The following is a 19,197-nucleotide window of genomic DNA, read 5'->3' on the forward strand; positions in this document are numbered from 1 at the left end:
GAAACTATTTGGAAAAAAAATTCCAGAACATTCCAAAAAAGCAAAACTTGATTTTGCACAGGCAACTAGTTACACCGCATTTACATTATGTTTGATATTATAAGCAATCCATAGATGACTTAAAGTATATGGGAAGATGTGTGTAAATTATGTGCAAATTCTACACTATTTTATTGAAGGGATTTGAGCATCCACAAATGTTGATATCCTTGGGGGTTCTGGGAAGGGTGTTAAAACTAATACCCTGCAGGTATACCAGATGACAATATTTGCTTTTTGCTCAGTGAAATTCAGTCTCTTTGACTGATTTTACTAGAGTTCTTTAATGTTAGAATTTCACAACTGCAATTTAATTAATTACCCTAATGTGTGAAAAGAGACCTCATACTTTCAATTATATACCTGGTCAAAAACTGAATCCCACAGTTATGTAATTCTGTTAAATGCTAAACTGAAGAAAGCAGTTTGTATCACTAATAAGTCTCAATGCCCATGGACCTTGTTGGCCCTTCTGTGCTGGTTTGGTAAATGCTCCAGGAATCTGCACAAACTAGTGTGTCTACCAAAGTTCAAGGCACAAAACAAATGACTTGAAGAATGTACCACAAAACCCAGAATGTACAGGAGTCAAACTGTCTCACTTGGCAATGAACGAGGGAGCACGCCATGGCAATAAGCGTCACGTCAGATAGGAAGGAACCAGGAGCAACAGAGCTAGGTCTGAGGGAACACTCACCTGGTTGCAATAATGTTTGATGAGGTTAAACACAAAGCCACGATCCATGAGTGAGAGGAGGTCATACAAGAAGAAAGCCAGGCTAATGTTGATCTTTTCGGCCTGTTCAGTTTCCTTAAAAACAAGCATATTGATACAAACACCCCCATCATTTGCTAGTAAACCTTGGGGCCCTGGAGGGGGGCGGAATTTGGGAGAGGCAGGTCATATCTTTTCAGCCAGTGTCCCTCTGGAAGATACTGAGCAAAGCAGGTAACCCTGCAAAACTATAGCGATATACTTTAGAAACTAATTGATGTCGTGAGTGTTGAATGAAGTAATTCCTTACCTACTGTTAGTATTTAGGTATATTTGCTTCTAGGTGTTTTTTCCTATGTGCATATTTATCTGTATATAATTGAGTTTATTCTCTGTATACAATAGGGTCCTGAATTTATTCATTCAACCATTATATTATGAACATTTTCCTACACTCTGGTTTCTCATATTTTCTTAAATTTCTTTATATTGCTTTACTATAATTTGATTCTGCTAATGACTGTTTTAGCAAAAGTAATTTGAAATGTATTTACTATCTTGAATGAGACAGATTCTTAATTTGAAAGGATTGTTGCAGAAAATGTAATCAAGATTAAAAAAATCGGTTTTTACTTAAGGAATTTTTTTCTCCAATTAGACAGCATTCCTAGCCTAAGAGAGGGCAGAGTCATACACAGTAGAGTGAACTCTTGCATGAATTGAGGCCAGGGTTTAGTTTTTACTACTTCTCAGTGCTCATATTTATGAGGGATTTTACAGCACTTCAGAGCAATCAGGGATTCACTTTTTCATGTTTATGCCCTCTATTCTCAGAATGATAAATCAATTTGCTCTGAACTATTGAAAATATGATTTGAAATGTTTTCCTCTTGTTATGATGAGCAGTTTGCAAATTCAGGCCACGCTGACCAGCCACTGGCATGGGTGGAGACTTGGTAAAGAAGTTTCCACAGCTACCATGGAGTGGCAAGCCCTCATGCTCTTAGCATCCTCCACCTGGACCACTACTTAAGTATCTGTCTGAATATGCTGGGCTTGGAGTCTTCAGTCTTGACTTGGCTGCTAGCTGTGTTGACTTTTGGAAAATTTATCAACCTCACTGTGCCTCATTTTTCATGCCTGCCAAAATGAGACACCATTGCCAATCTCATAAAGTCTGCCATAAGAAATGACCAAGTGGAAGTTTCTTCTCCTCAGTACAGAGCAGCAAACAAATTCTTCATAATGATAAAGGTATTAATAATGATCATTGCTGCTTCAAATTTTATAGAGTTTCTAATTTGGCTTCAAATTTTAGAATTTTGTTTTATTTCATTTTACTTTTTTTTTTTTTTTACTTTCTACTTTGAAAAAATTTCAAATTTACAGAAAAGGAGCAAGAATAGTCAAAGGAACTCCTCTAATTAGACTCATCAGTGCTGGGTATTTTGCTATATTTGCTTTATCATTCTCTCTTGATGTTCAGTTTTTTGGTTTTTTTTTTCTGAACCATTTGAGAGTAGGTTACAAATATCATAAAACTTCAGGGTATATTTGCTAAGAACAAAAATATTCCCTCTCATAGTGTGTTGATACAATAATTTAAACTGCTTTAATTCCACATTATAATTTCATTTTGTACAAGCTCCATTCGGTTTGTGGGATCTTAGTTCCCCAACCAGGGATTGAACCCGGGCCCTTGACAGTGAAAGCCAAGAGTCCTAACCACTGGACCTCTAGGGAAATCCCCACATTGTAATTTTCGACAGCAATGCTCCAGCCCCACCACAAGGTGCTTTCTAGTATAACAAAGTGAATTTAGTTGTCATGTACAGTTAGTTACATTTTAATTACTATTTATTTTTCTTTGATTATGAAAATAATATATGCCCAGGGTAAAAAATTTCAGACAGTGAAGAGTAAAATGACACAGTTACCTTCTGAGGTTTTACTAAAAGGGCTGCAATCTCCGAGGTGACCACATTAACAATAGTAGTTATGTCATCTTTGAAACGGTCAGAAAAACGAGTCCTCCGAAAATTGTCCCGCTTGTCCATGTTATGTACATACTGGGCCATGCTTTTCACCTACAGAGAAGATGAGGGAAATGTCAACATGGAAACTGGTGACCTGCTTGTACACTATGGAAAAAGGGGAAAGCCTGGAAGAAAAGCTCATTAACAATGGACTTTCTAACACTTTATCTGTGCTGGTGGTTGGTTGCCCATGCAGGCTCTGGTCTGAAAATTGCTCCTGACACCCTGATGGTTACCATGGCAGCAGGAGGTGGGAAGGGTGCCCTCTTCCTGACCCCAAGTCAGGGGGCTCCCTTCTTGATGCTGACAAAACCAGGGAGCTTAATTCTTCAGCTGCAATGTCACAAGACTCCCCTTCTCTCAACTGGGAAGGACCTGGACTGCGCCCCGCCCCGCCAGGACCACTGCAGCACCGTCCTACCACGGCACACAACTTCACAGGAAAAGGAACTGTTTATGAGACTGTTTTTGATGTAAACTGAAGTCATTTCTGTCTCTGAAACTATAGTGAGAAGAAGACAGAAATGTCCTTCTTATGTCAGCTTCAAGTAGAACGGGAGAAAAGTTTTTCCAAAAACAATTCTACAGTATGCAGGCTGGAAACTTAACCACTATTTGGAACACTGTCTCTAGGAGAAATTACGTTGTGAGTTTTATAAAACTAGCTTGCTAAATATACATATGCAAATATTTATATAATTATATATTTAAAATACATATTTAATGTATATGTAGTTTAAATAAAAACCTATATATCAATCAGTGATAGCCTGCATTATGACTAGGACAACACCAGCTCAATGCCTACCACAATTTCAAATCAACATCATGCTTATTTTTTTGGACTTCTTCCTGGGCCAGGAGATTCCTGGGTCAATACGGTCCGTTTGATAGAGTCTGAGGTTGTATCCTGTCCTTGTTGGAAACTCTCAGAGCTATTAGAAACAGCTGGATGGGAAAGGCTGGGAGATGGAATGGTTGGGTGTCTGCCCCTTCTATAAATGTGTCCATGATAGTCTGAGAGACACTGCAAAAACAAATGGCCCCGGAATGTTAAACTGTCCACACTTGCCTCAAGGTGACCCCCTAGGTCAGGACTGGAAGGAGAGGGGACAAAGACAGTGTGTGGGAAAATGACTTTCACTCCTCAGAGCACTGGGCTTCCCTGGTGGCTCAGATGATAAAGAATCTGCCTGCAGTGCAGGATACCTGGGTGTGAACCTTGGGTTGGGAAGATCTCTTGGAGAAGGGAATGGCTAACCCACTCCAGTATTCTCGTCTAGAGAATTCCATGGACAGAGGAGCCTGGTGGGCTACAGTCTATGCGGCTGCAAAGAGTCGGACATGACTGAATGATTAATACTTTCACCTTTCTAAGAGCTCTAATAGCAGATTTCTGTTTCTAAGAAGCCAGGGCTGGCAATTTTCTTTAGTACTGAGATAAACAGAGATTAAAAAAAAAGAAACAAACAATCAAAAAAACAAAAAAAAGGTAAACTATGAAGCAAAAGCAGATAGATAGGTAAATATGTTTTAAGACAATGCCATAGCCAGCTTGGGGAAGACCTAAAAATCTAAAATCCTAAAGCCCAGGGTAAGAACCCCAGTTTCTTCTCACAGTAGAGTCCTTTTTGGCTCAGGACACAGGGACGTGTCTGTACCCCACAAAGTTACAAATCCTCAGTGGAGGACCTGAATGAGACGTAGGAACTGGACCTAATTTTTGTCCCACAAAGTACCTCTCTCACTATGATCCTAACTAAGGACCGAGGAAGACAAGCCCCTTTGTTGGGGGCCACCTGCTCCTGATTCCCCACTGCCTAACCCACCCCAGTACTGGGTTTTTAGCACTCACTGTTGTGTTTGGCTCCTGCCTGCTGAGTTTGGCCATTCTACAACCAAATAGATAATCCTCACAATACCATACTTCCTGTCAGCTACGTGCCAACTACTGTGTCATTTGCATCTCCAGAGAGAAACACACATTAGAAATAGTAGTGGATTCGTGGTCATTATTTGTGGTGTGGGTTAAGGCAGGAAGATATTTTCCTCCATATGGGCCTCTGTGACCCATTCAAAGCAGGGATACTAAGAAACCCTTGGTGTAGACTGGGGTAAAGCAGTCACCATTTACCTCTGTGTCCCCAAAGTCTGGCTCAGCAGTTTCTGGAAGCATGGGGATTTATTCATTAGCAACTGTGAAATCTGCCCAAGGATTGTTTTCAACAGCTCTGATGATGCCAAAGTGGTTGTTCATTAGCACGTGGGCATTAATATAACTAAAGAGTGTTAAATCGCCTAGGTAGTTGGCTAAACCCAAGGAGGTTGTAGTTCCTTTCTCTTCAGGCTTCTTGGGAAAACAGCTGTTTTGGTGTTGAAACACCTTTTCATGCATCTGTAAGGCAACTGCATAAGCAACGTGTGGAGGACTGGGCACCCAGTCTGAATCCAAGATCAGTTTCCTTGCAAAGTCTGGCTGGGGCTGCAACTTTTCCATCTGCCTCCACCCTAGCTCCTTTTCTTGCCCTTCTCTGTCTACCTCTGAGCCCTAGGAAGCTGATCTCTACAGACTACATCATTCAGGACTCCTTGAACTTGGGCTTCTGCTTTTTTTTGGCTTCACCATGAAGCTTGCAGGATCTTAATTCCCCAACTAGGCATTGAACCCAGGGCCACAACAGTGAAAGCTCAGAGTCCTGAGGGAATTCCCAACATGAAACATCTTTGAATCGAGATACTGCTTTCCTTTGGGACTCTCTTCTAAATGAAAAATCTGTTGGTCGTTCAGTTGTTTCTGACTCTTTGTGACCCCATGGACTACAGCCTGCCAGGTTCCTCTGTCCATGGAATTCTCAGGCAAGAATACTGGAGTGGTAGCCACTCCCTTCTCCAGGGGATCTTCCCTTCTCCCAGGGATTCAACCTGGGTCTCCTGCATTGCACACAGATTCTTTACCATCTCTGAGCCATCAGGGAGATTCTATAATATCAAAATGAACTTTTGCTTCATGTCTTTCAAAATTTGCAGTATGGAAGATCAACTCAGTTGAAGATTATTTGTATGAATTATCTATAGATGGATTATGAGCAGAGTAAATCTTTATGGAGAAACTTGATGGTGGGTGGGATGGGTACAAAGAAGCAGGATGTACTGGGCATGGTAGTGGTGGTTTTGATTCTTTTCTTCCCTCAAGGGTTTATGGCCAGTCTTTTCCTGCCAAAGCACAAAGCTTGTGTCTCACTGCTAATGCTGCTGCTCCAAGACTTGTGAGCTGCAGCCATCCACCTGAATCAGCTTGGCTTTTAGAATGCAAATTCCTGGTGCTAGTTGCACATAAAGACCCTTAGCTCTGTTCAGGCCTCACAGGGCAGAGGCAGTGTGGATTAGTGGATCTTCAGCGTGCTTGGAAGGCACTTGGGTAGACTCCCCGCTTGGAAGGCACTTGCACCATCAGCTCCCTGTTCCTCATCGCAGTCAGTATTCTAGGGAGGGGTCCAGATCTGCGTGATTCTCATTAAGCACCCACAGGTGATTCTGCTGCAGGCATCTGGCATTGTGCTCTGAAAAGACATCGCTAGCAATACTTTTTTCCAGTGAGGGGTGGGAAATTGGTGGAACTCTAAGGCAGGGCAGGGATCCCCAACCTCTGGGACCTAATGCCTGATGATCTGAGGTGGAGCTCATGTAATAATAGGAGAAATAACGTGCACAGTAAGTGTAATGCATCCTGAAACCACCTGCCCTCACCTCTGGTCCATGGAAAAACTGTCTTCCACAGAACTGGTCCCAGGTGCCAAAAAGGCTGGGGACTGCTGCTCTAGCGGATCTGAACCCTTGATGTGCTTCTGCTGCAGGGGCCTGACTTCTTTTCAACTCTACTGCACATTACTTCCCATTTTCTCAACAATGTGTGCTTTGTTTCTTTTGACCTTTTTGTTCTCTATGTCCTGTTCCATGTTCATAGAGAACATGTCTTGTTCTCTATGTTCAGTATTGTCCTCTTTCACCTGGGCTTGAACTTACACAGATAAACTAGAGCTCAGGTGAAAATCCTACCATCTTTCTCTTAAAAAAAATTATCCACTTAAAAACAGTGTCACAGAGGAAAAACATCCAGTCAATGTGAAGCTAACGCTATTACTAAATTTCAATCCACTTTATCCTCTGGATTGTCTGTGTGTGTATTTTTGTGTAGTTAGTGTCTGTGTTTTCATACTTTTTCATTTAAGCTAATTTCACAATGCATCTCTATTTATAAACATTGACAAAATGCTTATTCTTGTGGCTTTATGGTAAAATCCTTTCACTTCCAGTATAAAATAGGTATTACTATTATTCTTTTCATTTTTAAATTAAAAAGTATGTTATACCATTTGATTTTCTGCTAAAGAACAGATGGAAGTTGCAGGTAAACGTATCTACAAGTTTCATTTCTCCCCTCAATGAGTATTAGTCGGTGCTTGTATGATGTCAAGCCATGTTCTGCATCTAAAGATAGAAAAATGAAGAAGATAGACCCAAATCCTAGCAATCCAATAGGCAAGAGAGAAAAACAGATTGTGATAAGCACTAAGAAGGAAATAAAGAGGGTGTTTAAAAAGAGAGGAATAGAGTGGTAGACATATTAAGGTATGAGGAAGTCTGCAAAGGCCTCTTAGACATTAAAGCTGAGACCTAAAGAGAAGACCCGCTCCCTGACCCCCCGCCTCCAAAGTGTGTACGTGTGCAGGAGATGAGGGAAGTGAAAGGTAGGGAGTGGGGAGAGCATCTTAAAAAGGCTCTGAGACTGAAAAAGCCTCAGCATCTTCAAAGGACCTAACTGGAAACAATGTGGCTGAATGAGGGGGGAGTGGTCTTAAGACAAGGTTAGAGATGAAGGGAAGCAGAATCATCCAAGGGCTTTTTAGGCCATGAGAAAAATGTGTATTTTATTTCCGGTACTCTGAAACTGAAACGTTTTAAAGAGGAAAGTGTCATTATCTGGTAACACTGAGTTGCCCTATACAGACTGGATGGGCAGAGGGCAAAAATGAGTGTATGTGGGCAAAGAGGATGTGCTTGCAGGCACGATGGCAGCTTTAGCAGACGGGGAGTGGTAAAGATGGGGAGATGTGGCAGGTGCAGGCACATTTTCAAGGCAGAATCAGTAAAGTTTGGTGGAAGGTGGATGAAGGGGTAAGGGAGAGTTAACACTGAAAGAATGAGCCCAGGTTTTCTGCAGGAGCAATTCAGTAGAGAAGATGTCAGTTCCTACTACAGGGAACCTCACTGTCTGTCTAAATGTGCTGTTCGTGCCCTGTTGAGCACAGATATACACGTGCAAGAATCTCACCAGAAGCTCAAAGAAGAACCAGGAGTACTTGAAGACTGTTTCTTTCACCATTCCAGTGCTGACCACCATCTGTAGGGCAAGCTCCTCATGGAAATGCTGGACAAAAAACACAAAAACATTATATGTATGTAATGACAGTCTGTATTAGGTGTTTTATTTGCCAACTTTCCTTTTCCCCAATTGTAATAGTCTGTTAGTATTGATGCATTTGTCCCAGATGTCTTAGACCACTGTGGATAGTAAAGTCAATGCTGAAATAATCTGAGACTGGAGGGCATTTTAAGCAGGCAGAAGGCTGGTGGTGGTACTGTACTGGAGAGCTAGACTAGAAGGAATGGCCTCATCAGGGAAACGAAGCTTCTATGCGGGAAGCATTCATGGGCAGCAGTTGGAACTGGGGCTGTCTGTTATCTTCCTCCCAGGTTCCACTGAAAACCCTCTGTGTGACCATGTGTAAAGCATTCCTCTCCTAACCCCGAGTTTTCTCATATATAAACTCGATTGGTAGCAGTGGTTCTCAGACTTGAATGTGCATCAGAATCCCCTGGAGGGCTTGCTAAGAAACAGATTGCTGAGCCCACCTCCAGTGTTTCAGATTCAGCAGGTCTGGAATAGGGCCTGAGGTTATGTGCTGGGAACCTCAATTAGAGAAACACTGTCAAGATGGTAACTCCACTCCTTCCAGAGAGAACAATTTTTGTTTTTATAATCCATCTATGGCTTTGTGGGAAATGAAATGAGTTCAGTTTATGAGTAGTGGTGGTGAAGTCACTAAGTCATGTCCGACTTTCATGACCCCGTGGACTGTAGCCCACCAGGCTCTTCTGTCCATGAGATTCTCCAGGCAAGAACACTGGAGTGGGTTGCCATTTCCTTCTCCAGGGGATCTTCCTGGCCCAGGAATTGAACCTGGGTCTCCTGCACTGCAGGCAGAGCTACAAGGGACCTCTTCTTAGCAGATCATCTGTGTTAAAAGGTATAGAGGTAGCAGCTTGAACTCTCTGTTTCTAAACTTCTGTGTCCCAGGGTCTGATGCTCCACTTTATGTCTACACTTCTCACCAAGTCATGAGACTGCTCATCTGACTGCAAATGTAGCAGTGATTTTTTACACCTTTTGCATCTTCCCTATTCCCTAGTTTATCTGGATACTTGTTAATACTCTTGACAACAGCTTTGATGTCGAACAAGGTTAACAATGAAGGTGAGGCAACCAGCCCATGTCAGTTTGCCTGTCATTTCACTAAGCCACAAATGTTTCCAGGCCATCAAGCCATCAGTCACTATGAAGGAGCAGACAGTGCACCTTGAGGGGAAGTCAGGATGGAGAAAGACAGGATACTGACTCTAGATAGTAAAGGTGCATATCTAAGGAATAATTTCAATGAGCCCAGACTCTTGTAGCTTCCCATATATAGAAAAACACTAAAATCATTAACTCAAGATGTTTAGTTTTTGTGAACATCTTTTGATGTGCAACTACATGTTTTTGGTTTTTTTTTCCAGTAAAACCTCCTATGAATCCTGGCTCTTTCCTTGACTCTTTGAAATAGTCCCTCAGAGATAACTGAGAGACTGTTTTCCAGGGTTCAGTCTTCAATAATGTCCCCCAATAAAACATAACTCTCAAATTTTAGGTTGTGCATTTTTTTACCAGTCAACACTATCCTGGCCTTAAAATGGAAAGCCCTGCATCCCAAGGACCCCCAAGACCCAGGAAAACTGGGATAGCTGGTTACTCTAACTGATGGCAAAAATTACATCTGAGCATTTTCTGTGGATTTCATTTATCTCACAACCATAAAATGTAGAATAAACACAGATGAACTCATTTTTTAAAATTGCTCAGTGGGTAAGAAAGCTGAAACTACTTGAATACCCTAATATCACATCCTAGGGTAATGGCATATGTGAAAATAAAGTTTTAAAGTCAACACTCAGAGTAAAAATTGATTAGAGCAAAGCTTACCCTTGATAAACCTTTAAATTACCCACATTGTATGGTAAGTATGCAACACAATTTACTGATTCTTAAGTACAGTAAAATTGAAGAGTTACTCTCATAAACTAAAAGGACACAAACAGAAAGTTCTCTGTGCAGATGTCTGGGTATTTGAACTGACGACATCCCTGGATGATTAATGGGGACACATGGAGAATGCTAAAGTGTTTCTGCTTGTCATTGGTCCCACTTCATTCTGTTGAGTGAGTCAAGCCTTTACAATTTTAATACATATGAAAACATGTTGAGACTTTAGGGAAGTTCCTCCTCTTGGGAGAGGTGCAGGGCTGCATGTTAATCTAGCAGGTGGTCTAAGCTCGCCTGTGATATAACTCAGCTATACCCGGATCTTCCCATTGTAAGAAAGAGACGCTCCACGAGCTTCAAAGGTAACCGCCGGAAAATAGGTCAGTTTGACCGCCAGAGTCTTATGGCAAGAGGAGATTAGAGGACGATAAGCTGCTTCTTAAAGTAATTTATGTTGCTTACCAGGCAACATTATTACAAGAACACCTTGCTCTGGAGGTTACAGAAAATAGCCAAGCAGCTAAACCCTGTTTGCTGAGCAACTAAGGAGACACACTGGCTAGACCTCCCCCTGAAATGAAATGATTCTCTGCCGGTCACTGAAATGACCAGAAACAAAATCAAAACAAATTAATTGCTCCCAGAAGAAATCAGGCCCTGCCTGAACAAAACAGGTGTAGGCAAATCATGGTCCTTAAGAAGGAAAACAGTACTTGTAACCAGTCCCGACAAAGCCCAAAGCTAAGATTTAGAGTAAGTGACATATTTATTTTCAACACTTCATACATCTTCTTTCACTTCTTCTTTTAGAATTAACTCCTGGTACCTCCTTCCAGACAAGCGGGGCCCAGATTCGTGCCAAGTCTGCAGCACCGGACCTTCCAGGGCCTCCCCATGCCTGATCTTTCCCCCACCTAGGCCAAAGTGAGCTGTGCTGAGGCTCATTCCCTTGGGGCCTGTTGAATACACATATTTCCCTGTGAGCTTCTGCAAAGAGTTTCCTATATTAGCCTTCTAATCAGCATATTTACATTTTTATAAGGGTCTTGAAAGACACTCAAGGCATTAACTTCAATAGCGACTAAATTGGTGAGACCCTTGGATACCAGGCAGAGGTGAAAACTTGGGGCAGACAGGTTTTTTTTTTTAATTCCCCACCCTTAGATCACACAACATGTGACAACTGAAGAATTCTATTAATATAAAGAGACCTGGTGAGCGGTTTAACAGCTTGTCAAGTCTCTGAATTCATAGGTAAGGCTGATTAGAAAGAATTACAAGGAAGCTTTTCATGTCTGATACAGTATTGAAATGCTCATGCTCAGTCGTGTCTGATTCTTTGTGACTCTATGGACTATAGCCTGTCAGGCTCCTCTGTCCATGGGATTTTCCCGGGAAGAATACTGGAGTGGGTTGCCAGTGAAATAAATGATACCTAGTTACTGCCTTCACTGTGTTGAGGATGAATTGTCTCCATTTCTCCTTCTACTGAAAAAGAAGCTAACACAGTATGGTTCCTGGACTAGCATCAGCTGGTAACTTGTCAGAAATGTAAACCCTTGGACCCTATTTTCAGTTCAGTTCAGTCGCTCAGTCATGTCCGACTCTTTGTGACCCCATGAATCGCAGCACGCCAGGCCTCCCTGTCCGTCACCAACTCCTGGAGTTCACTCAAACTCATGTCCATCGAGTCGGTGATGCCATCCAGCCATCTCATCCTCTGTCGTCCCCTTCTCCTCATGCCCCCAATCCCTCCCAGCATCAGAGTCTTTTCCAATGAGTCAACTCTTCGCATGAGGTGGCCAAAGTACTGGAGTTTCAGCTTCAGCATCAGTCCTCCCAAAGAAATCCCAGGGCTGATCTCCTTTAGGATGGACTGGTTGGATCTCCTTGCAGTCCAAGTGACTCTCAAGAGTCTTCTCCAACACCACAGTTCAAAAGCATCAATTCTTCAGCACTCAGCTTTCCTCACAGTCCAACTCTCACATCCATACATGACCACTGGAAAAACCACAGCCTTGACTAGACGGACCTTTGTTGGTAAAGTAATGTCTCTGCTTTTGAATACGCTATCTAGGTTGGTCATAACTTTCCTTCCAAGGAGTAAGCATTTTAATTTCATGGCTGCAATCACCATCTGCAGTGATTTTGGACCCTACTTTAGATCTACTGAATCAGAAACTCTAGGGGCCAGCAGTCAGTTTTAACAAACCACCCAAGTACTTCTGATGCACAGTAAGTTGGAAAACCACTGAGTTAGGAGGTAATTGGGTGGTGAAAAAAATGGGGGATCTGGAACAGGGCTGCCAAAGTGTGTGTGTGTGTGTGTGTGTGTTCTGTGTGTACATTAGAAGGGCAGGAACAAGGAAGGAGAGTACTATTTTTAATAACAGTGAGAAGGTGGGCAACGTGTCCTCACATGGCCCTGTTCAGTACCTTTTTGCTGACTGGCCTGGGGGCTGTTGTTGAACTTGGAGCATCACTATTGCTGGAGCAATAGTAAGACATCCGGTTGCAGCTGCGATCAGCAATCTGAAATACACAAACCATGACTCCACAGTCAACCCGCAGTGGTCCTCAGAAAGATGAGCCAATGGCCTGGAAATCAGCTTAGAATTCATTGTTAATGTATTTTTTTTTTCTGGTTACAAAGGTAAAACAATTGCCAAAAATAAACATAAAACAAAGCAAATAAGGTAAAGTATACCTAACTCTACTTGCTCTGGAGATATTCACTGTTAGCTGGTATGGAGCCACCTAGAGTCACATCCTAGTTAAGAAACAGTCCCTTCAACTAAGTCTCTGACTTAACTGGAAGAGAAGGGGAAAAATATGTGTGGGAACAGTGCCTCTCTGTGGGTTAACATGGTACTGTTCCCAGTCTCCTCGACACTATTTAATAATTTGTCAAAAAAAAAAAAAAAAAACCACTTCTGAAAGGAAGATGAGGCTTGATTCTTCTAGACAAAATTTTCTCCCCTCACTACCAAATAATTTAAAAACTGTTAACCCATTCCACAGAGAAATTAAAAATCTTCACTTTCATTAAAGGAAACTGTAAAAATCAAATCTGTCAGTAACAGTTGCTATCCACTTCTCCCCTGGGCAATCTGAAGTGATATTGCCTAAAGGGGACTTAGATGTGAAACTGAACCAGGGTGCGCTGGCAAATGCTTAACAACCAGCTCTTAGAGGGGAGGGGCTGATCTGTAGAATTTGCCAATTACTGTGCTGTGAATGCTTCCGTCATGCCTGATTTCAAGTTAACAAGACATTACTGAATATGGGGTTGGGAAGAGATACGCAGTAGCAAACCAACCACATAGTATTTCCACTGCACAGAAACAACAGACATAAATAACCTCGAAAATACAGATAACAATAACATATAGTAAAATACTTATGAAGGGATGAAATTTGAGTACTCCCTTGTAAAAACGGAATAATTTCAGATTTATGGACAAGTTGCAGATGTTGCACAGAAAGTTCTTGGATACCCTTCGTCAAATTCCTCTTATGTTATATCTTACATAACTATGGTATATTTGTCAAAATTAAGAGATTAGCATTGCACATTAACTGTTAACTAAACCATAGGCTTTATTCAAATTTCACCAATTTTTCCACTTGTGTCCTGTTCTGTTCCAGAAGACCACAATGCATTTAGATTACCTTTGTTTTTCATATAACTTATGTGTTAATTGATACAATTTAATTTTTAATAATGTCTGTGTTTAACAACTGGTTCAGAAAATTCCTGGAAATTTAACAATTAGTTCTCAGAAACTGATATGAACCAGCTCTAGCACATCCTTGCATTTATTCGGTATATCAAAAAGGGTATTTCACACGATTTCATAAGATATAACCTATATATCATCAGAATCTCTAGGAGTGAATCTGTAGATGATTCTTACATTTATCCAGGGTTCAGAACCTCTGCAGAGCCAAGGAAAATCAGGCTCAAGGCAGGAACAGACTTGCCCATGACCACAGGCTGGAGTGCGATCAGATCGAGACCCAACCCTGGTCTCCAGATTTTCTGTCTCACAACATACTGTCTCAAGTGCGTGTCTCAAGGGAAATGATGTCAAAACCTAAAGAGTTTGATTTATCTTCATCAGAGAAAATGACTTTATTCTAAAAGACTAGCCACCCTGAGGTCACAGATAACTGGAAAGAAAATTAGATTAAGAATTCATGGCAGTTTTGTACATACATGAAAAACCACTTTATTATACATTTTAATGGGATGAATTTTTTAGTATGTGAATTGTATCACAATTAAAACAAATTTCAAATGAGAGGCATTCTACAAAATACCTGACCAGTATGCCTCAAAACTGTCAAAAACAAGGAAAATCTAAGAAAGTGTCATAACCTAAAGGAGCTAAGGAGATATCACTACAAGATATAATGTGGTATCTTAGGTGCGATAGAATAGAATAGAAACAATACATTCAGGAAAAACTAAGAATATCTGAATAAAACATTAATTTTAGGTAATAATATGTTACATGTGTTTCATTAATTGTGACGAATGTGCTATTTTAATGTAAAATATTAATAACCGGAAAACTATTGAGCACACAAAAATTTTCAGTTATATATAGATGCAACTCTATATATCCCAAACTTTTATAAAATAAAAAGTTTATGAAAAAAAATAATTCATGAAAGGAAAACAATCTAGGGCAAGTCACTGACCCTCTCAGGATCTCAATTTTTGTTTACAAAACTTGGCTTTGATCTTTGGGGTTCTTACATGGGATAATCAATCTATGGATGTTAATAAATCTGAAAGGCAGGTATTAAAAAATAATACAAAAAAATGAAAAAAAAAAACCCTTTCTAGGCATCAAAAACAGTTAAAACTCATTTTTTCCCTGAAAATAAAACTCAAGGTATTCACAGATGCCATGGGGCTAAACCAGCTATGCTCAAGAAACTTCCCACCAAAGTCCACTAACTCTGCTCAGACCCCCAAATGCCAGTCTTGCCTCTATATCTTTCAGAATGGTCTCAGTAATTTCAAAGTAAAAGAATTTTAATAATTTGAAAGCTGTGCATTTGACCAAGACAGTAGGCAGCAGGAGTGGTTGATTTTGTGTTGTCTCTCCAGGTGTTAGTCAGAAATTAAATAGCCTACGTCTCAGTCCAGGGCTTGACACCTGCCTTACCTTTGAAGACATGATGCTCTTAACTTCCTCATCTGCTGCACAGTGTGGCCCCGCGAGGTCTGGGTTACTGCTGCTCATCACCCGGGCCTGCAGCAGCTTCGAACTCACAGCTGCAGCAGATGTGCGTCCATACGTGTGGTAGCGAGGGTCCGGGAGGACAGTGGGGCCACCTGCAACCCACCAGGTACAGACGTGTCAACACAAAGGGATCAGAGTCACTTACTGGATTTGAGGAGGAACCAAGGAGGGATGGGGTAGATAGTAGAGCAGACACTCAACAGATTAGGTCTTGGAATTAGAGTCTTATCAGCAAATACCTAAGGGAGACAATTTTGGGGGGAAAGACAGGGTGTAAGGCAGTGGGTAGAGCTAAGGACTGTGGTAAACTGCGAGCACATGTCTCATCCAAAGACAAGGGCTGCTCCTCAGCTCTGGCTTACTATTTCTCAAGACAAGCTGGAAATGGGGGTATTTTTATTTATTAATATTTAAACGATGACAGATTTATAAGTCTTGCATTTCTGAGATTTGAGAATCCAAGGAACCCTCTGAGCCTTATAAGAATAAGAATACACTATATACAGCAAGGTGTTTCACCTTTAAGTATTTACATATTCAAAGGTGATTATGTAAGTCTGTGAATATTACAAGTATTTTTAAAAACACTTGAAATTATAGGTTTACTTGAAATGAGGCTACATGGGCTAATAAACATGCCAAGTTCCTTTGTTAGGGCCTGGAATTTTGTTAACTGATTGATGCTACTTTTTATATCATGCTGACCAGATGTTCTGGTTGAGTGGAGAAATGAATTATTATTTCTGTTTAGTTTGGGAGGAAATGAGAAAAAGGATTTATTTTTTCATAATGTAAAGTTTAGGAGCCATTGCTTACCACTGCTATCAAAGACATATTTTTTCCTTATCATTATTCTCCTAGAATTGTAGGCATCTGTTATTACTTCCCCAGCTCTTACAAAAAGAGATTCTCAGCTGAATTAGAAATTACCAACTGGGTAAAGATCAGTGACGGATTATCAAACAAGCAGAAAAAAATCAGCGCTCAGAGTACAAAAAAAGAGGAGGAAGGCTGATAGAAAGCAAGACAGAAAAATCTAGAAATAAGCTTTCAATTTCAACATTCATGTAAGTTTTTCTCACTCTGAAAAATAAAATTTAACTTCCGGGCTTTTAATTTTATTTGGAATTCTGTAGCAGTGGGGTGGGGTGAGGGCGCCCTGCCCCCCAGACTCCCACGCTGGGGGGTGACGGTACCTGACTTGGGCATGTCTCTCTGTGGCTCCGGCAGGCGGAAGACGTAGTGCACGTAAGAGGCCAGCAGGCAGTTCCTCCCGTGCTGGTCCTTGCCCAGGCCCTTGCTGTTGTGCAGACTGTTGGCGGTGACCACCACGGACTCGAAGGCAAACTGAGAGAAGTTGGCTGAGGAACCAAGAGAAAAATGGGTGGCCCCACGGTGGGTCCTTAATGAACTTGAGGTGGAACATTCTTTGGGGACAGTGACAAGGAGTCCTGGCCACTGACCAGCTGAACCAGGCCAGTCAAGATGGTGGCCTGGGGCAGGGTGAGTTGTTTTAGTAAATTCCTGTGTGGCTCCGCTACTGCAAAGGACTTCACATCTCTCCTTCTGCCAGTGCTGTGGTTTTTCAGGACAAAGATGTGAGCGTGTCCAGATAGCCTCCCCTCTGGAAACCATGCTGTTAATGGGTGCTACTCAGTGGGGACCGCTCTGACATCACCAGTATCATCTAGGATCCTGTTAGAAGTGTAGAATCTCAGGCCCCACCGCAGACCTACTGAGTCAGAATCTGCTTTTAACCAGATGCCCACGTCATTCGTACGCACTCTGGTTTGAGATGGGCTGTTGCACAACACAGATTCTTGGTGCACAGATTAACCTAAAAACTTATGTGTATTATGTCAGTCCCTGGTCCTGTACAAACAATGCTTCACCGTATAGGCTCTGTGTTTAGGAGCTCAAGCCCTCCACAATTTGGCTCCACCCTACTTATTCCACCTGGTACCCTCTCCTGTTCAAATTCAACTTCCTTAAACTAAGGCAGTCTTTATATTGTCCCCATCACGTCTGCTTCTCACTCCTGCAATTTTGCTCATGCTGTTGTCCTCATTTAGAAAGCCCATGTTGCTCCCACCAACTAAATCATGCCTACTCTTCAATGCTTGGCACACTCCCATCTCCTCAAGGAAGCCTCTGACTCCACTCAGTCCCGGGATTAACTGACACCATATCACAAGATTCTTAGACTATGTCCAGTGGTAAACTCTGTCTCTCTGATAGGCTGGAAGCCTTTCTAGGGCAAAGTGCATTTCTCATACTTTGTGGTCTCCCCACTGTGCCTTCTATTATGCCTGACACAGGTAAGTTCTGAATAAGTACTTTGAGATTAAGCGCCTTAAACAATCCTGCCTGTTTCAACACCCTAGACTCCCAAATGTGAGCTCAAAATGTGTGTATGAATGTTTTGTCTAGCAGCTGGGGATGTAGTATACCAAACATGTAGGGGAGGAAAGTAGAAAGAAATCCAGGGAAGAAAGAGATGGCCACTCCGCAGGAATCTAGCTGGAGAGGCACCAGCTACATGTAAGAGAAGTTACCTGACAACACAGGATGCCTTGTCTGTGCAGGTACAGAAGATGCCCTCCAGGATACAATACACCCAGGGATTCAGAGGTCACGCTCTTCCCTAGCTCTGAAAGTTCCCCCCGTGTGTCCCAGGCTACACGTTCATTGCTCCCTCCCCACCGACTTACTCCTATTACATGGTCCAGTAGTGTTATTTCCTTCTTTAATGACACTCCCAGAAAAGTGTATTTTGAGACTTTTTTCTGAACCACTTCTTTTGGTGAACCAGACACTCCGGTTCTCTGCTTCTGCCAATCTCATCTCATCTCACTGTTTCCATTTTGGCTTCTCTCCTTTTATCCCTCCTTTAAAGCCATCCTAAACACAGTCTTCTGGGGGGCTCCCTCTTCCTCCCAAATGGATTTTCACCATCCTCCCAACAGTATTCAGCTGTGTTCCTTTGAGGACTTGCGTCCTGTGCTGCTGCTCTTTGCTATATTTTATTGCAAGTCCTATTGATTATTATTGCAAAACCTACAACTCTAAGCACAGTACTGGCAGCATGGAGGATACCCAAAGGTAACTGCTAAGCTGGAAAACACAAAATAATACAAGCCCTGCTGAAAACAGTGGCAAACAAAGAGGCCTACAGAAGCTAGTCTATTTCTGAAACAGTTAGAAAAGCCACTGGACCCAGGCACTACACCATGTTATTTCCAAAGGAAGTCTTACACATTGTATTTAGGGTTCATTTGTTAAAAGTAAGCATTTAAGACGAGCAGTTGCCATGGCTGAGGGGAGGGGAGAATGGGGTGACTGCTCAGGAGCATGGGGTTTCATTTGAGGCTGATGAAAATGGTCTGGAATTAGGTAGTGGTGATAGCTGCATTTGGAGAAGGCAATGGCACCCCACTCCAGTACTCTTGCCTGGAAAATCCCATGGATGGAGGAGCCTGGTAGGCTGCAATCCATGGGGTCGCTGAGAGTCGGACATGACTGAGCGACTTCACTTTCACTTTTCACTTTCACGCAATGGAGAAGGAAATGGCAACCCACTCCAGTGTTCTTGCCTGGAGAATCCCAGGGACGGGGGAGCCGGGTGGGCTGCTGTCTGTGGGGTCGCACAGAGTTGGACACGACTGAAGCGACTTAGCAGCAGCAGCAGCAGCAGATAGTTGCATTACCTAGTGAATATATGAAAAACCACTGAGTTGTGCGCTGTAGTGAATTTTATGGTATGACATTATATCTCAATAAAAAATGGAT

General features: G+C 42.0%; 1 protein-coding gene across 5 annotated transcripts in view; it reads right to left on the reverse strand.

Annotated features, from left to right (window-relative positions):
* The window catches only part of DOCK8 (dedicator of cytokinesis 8), a 237,508-nt gene that overhangs the window by 56,863 nt on the left and 161,448 nt on the right, over positions 1–19,197 (reverse strand). For all 5 annotated transcript variants that reach the window (XM_061425464.1, XM_061425465.1, XM_061425466.1 and 2 more), the window contains 6 exons: positions 16,605–16,769; positions 15,331–15,500; positions 12,587–12,682; positions 8,123–8,218; positions 2,692–2,841; positions 737–850 (listed from right to left, as the gene is read on the reverse strand). In XM_061425464.1, the coding sequence (XP_061281448.1) occupies positions 737–850; positions 2,692–2,841; positions 8,123–8,218; positions 12,587–12,682; positions 15,331–15,500; positions 16,605–16,769 (791 nt within the window). The remainder of the gene's footprint in view (positions 1–736; positions 851–2,691; positions 2,842–8,122; positions 8,219–12,586; positions 12,683–15,330; positions 15,501–16,604; positions 16,770–19,197) is intronic.

The sequence above is a fragment of the Bos javanicus genome, chromosome 8, assembly GCF_032452875.1.
Source record: "Bos javanicus breed banteng chromosome 8, ARS-OSU_banteng_1.0, whole genome shotgun sequence".
NCBI classification, from domain to species: Eukaryota; Metazoa; Chordata; class Mammalia; order Artiodactyla; family Bovidae; genus Bos; species Bos javanicus.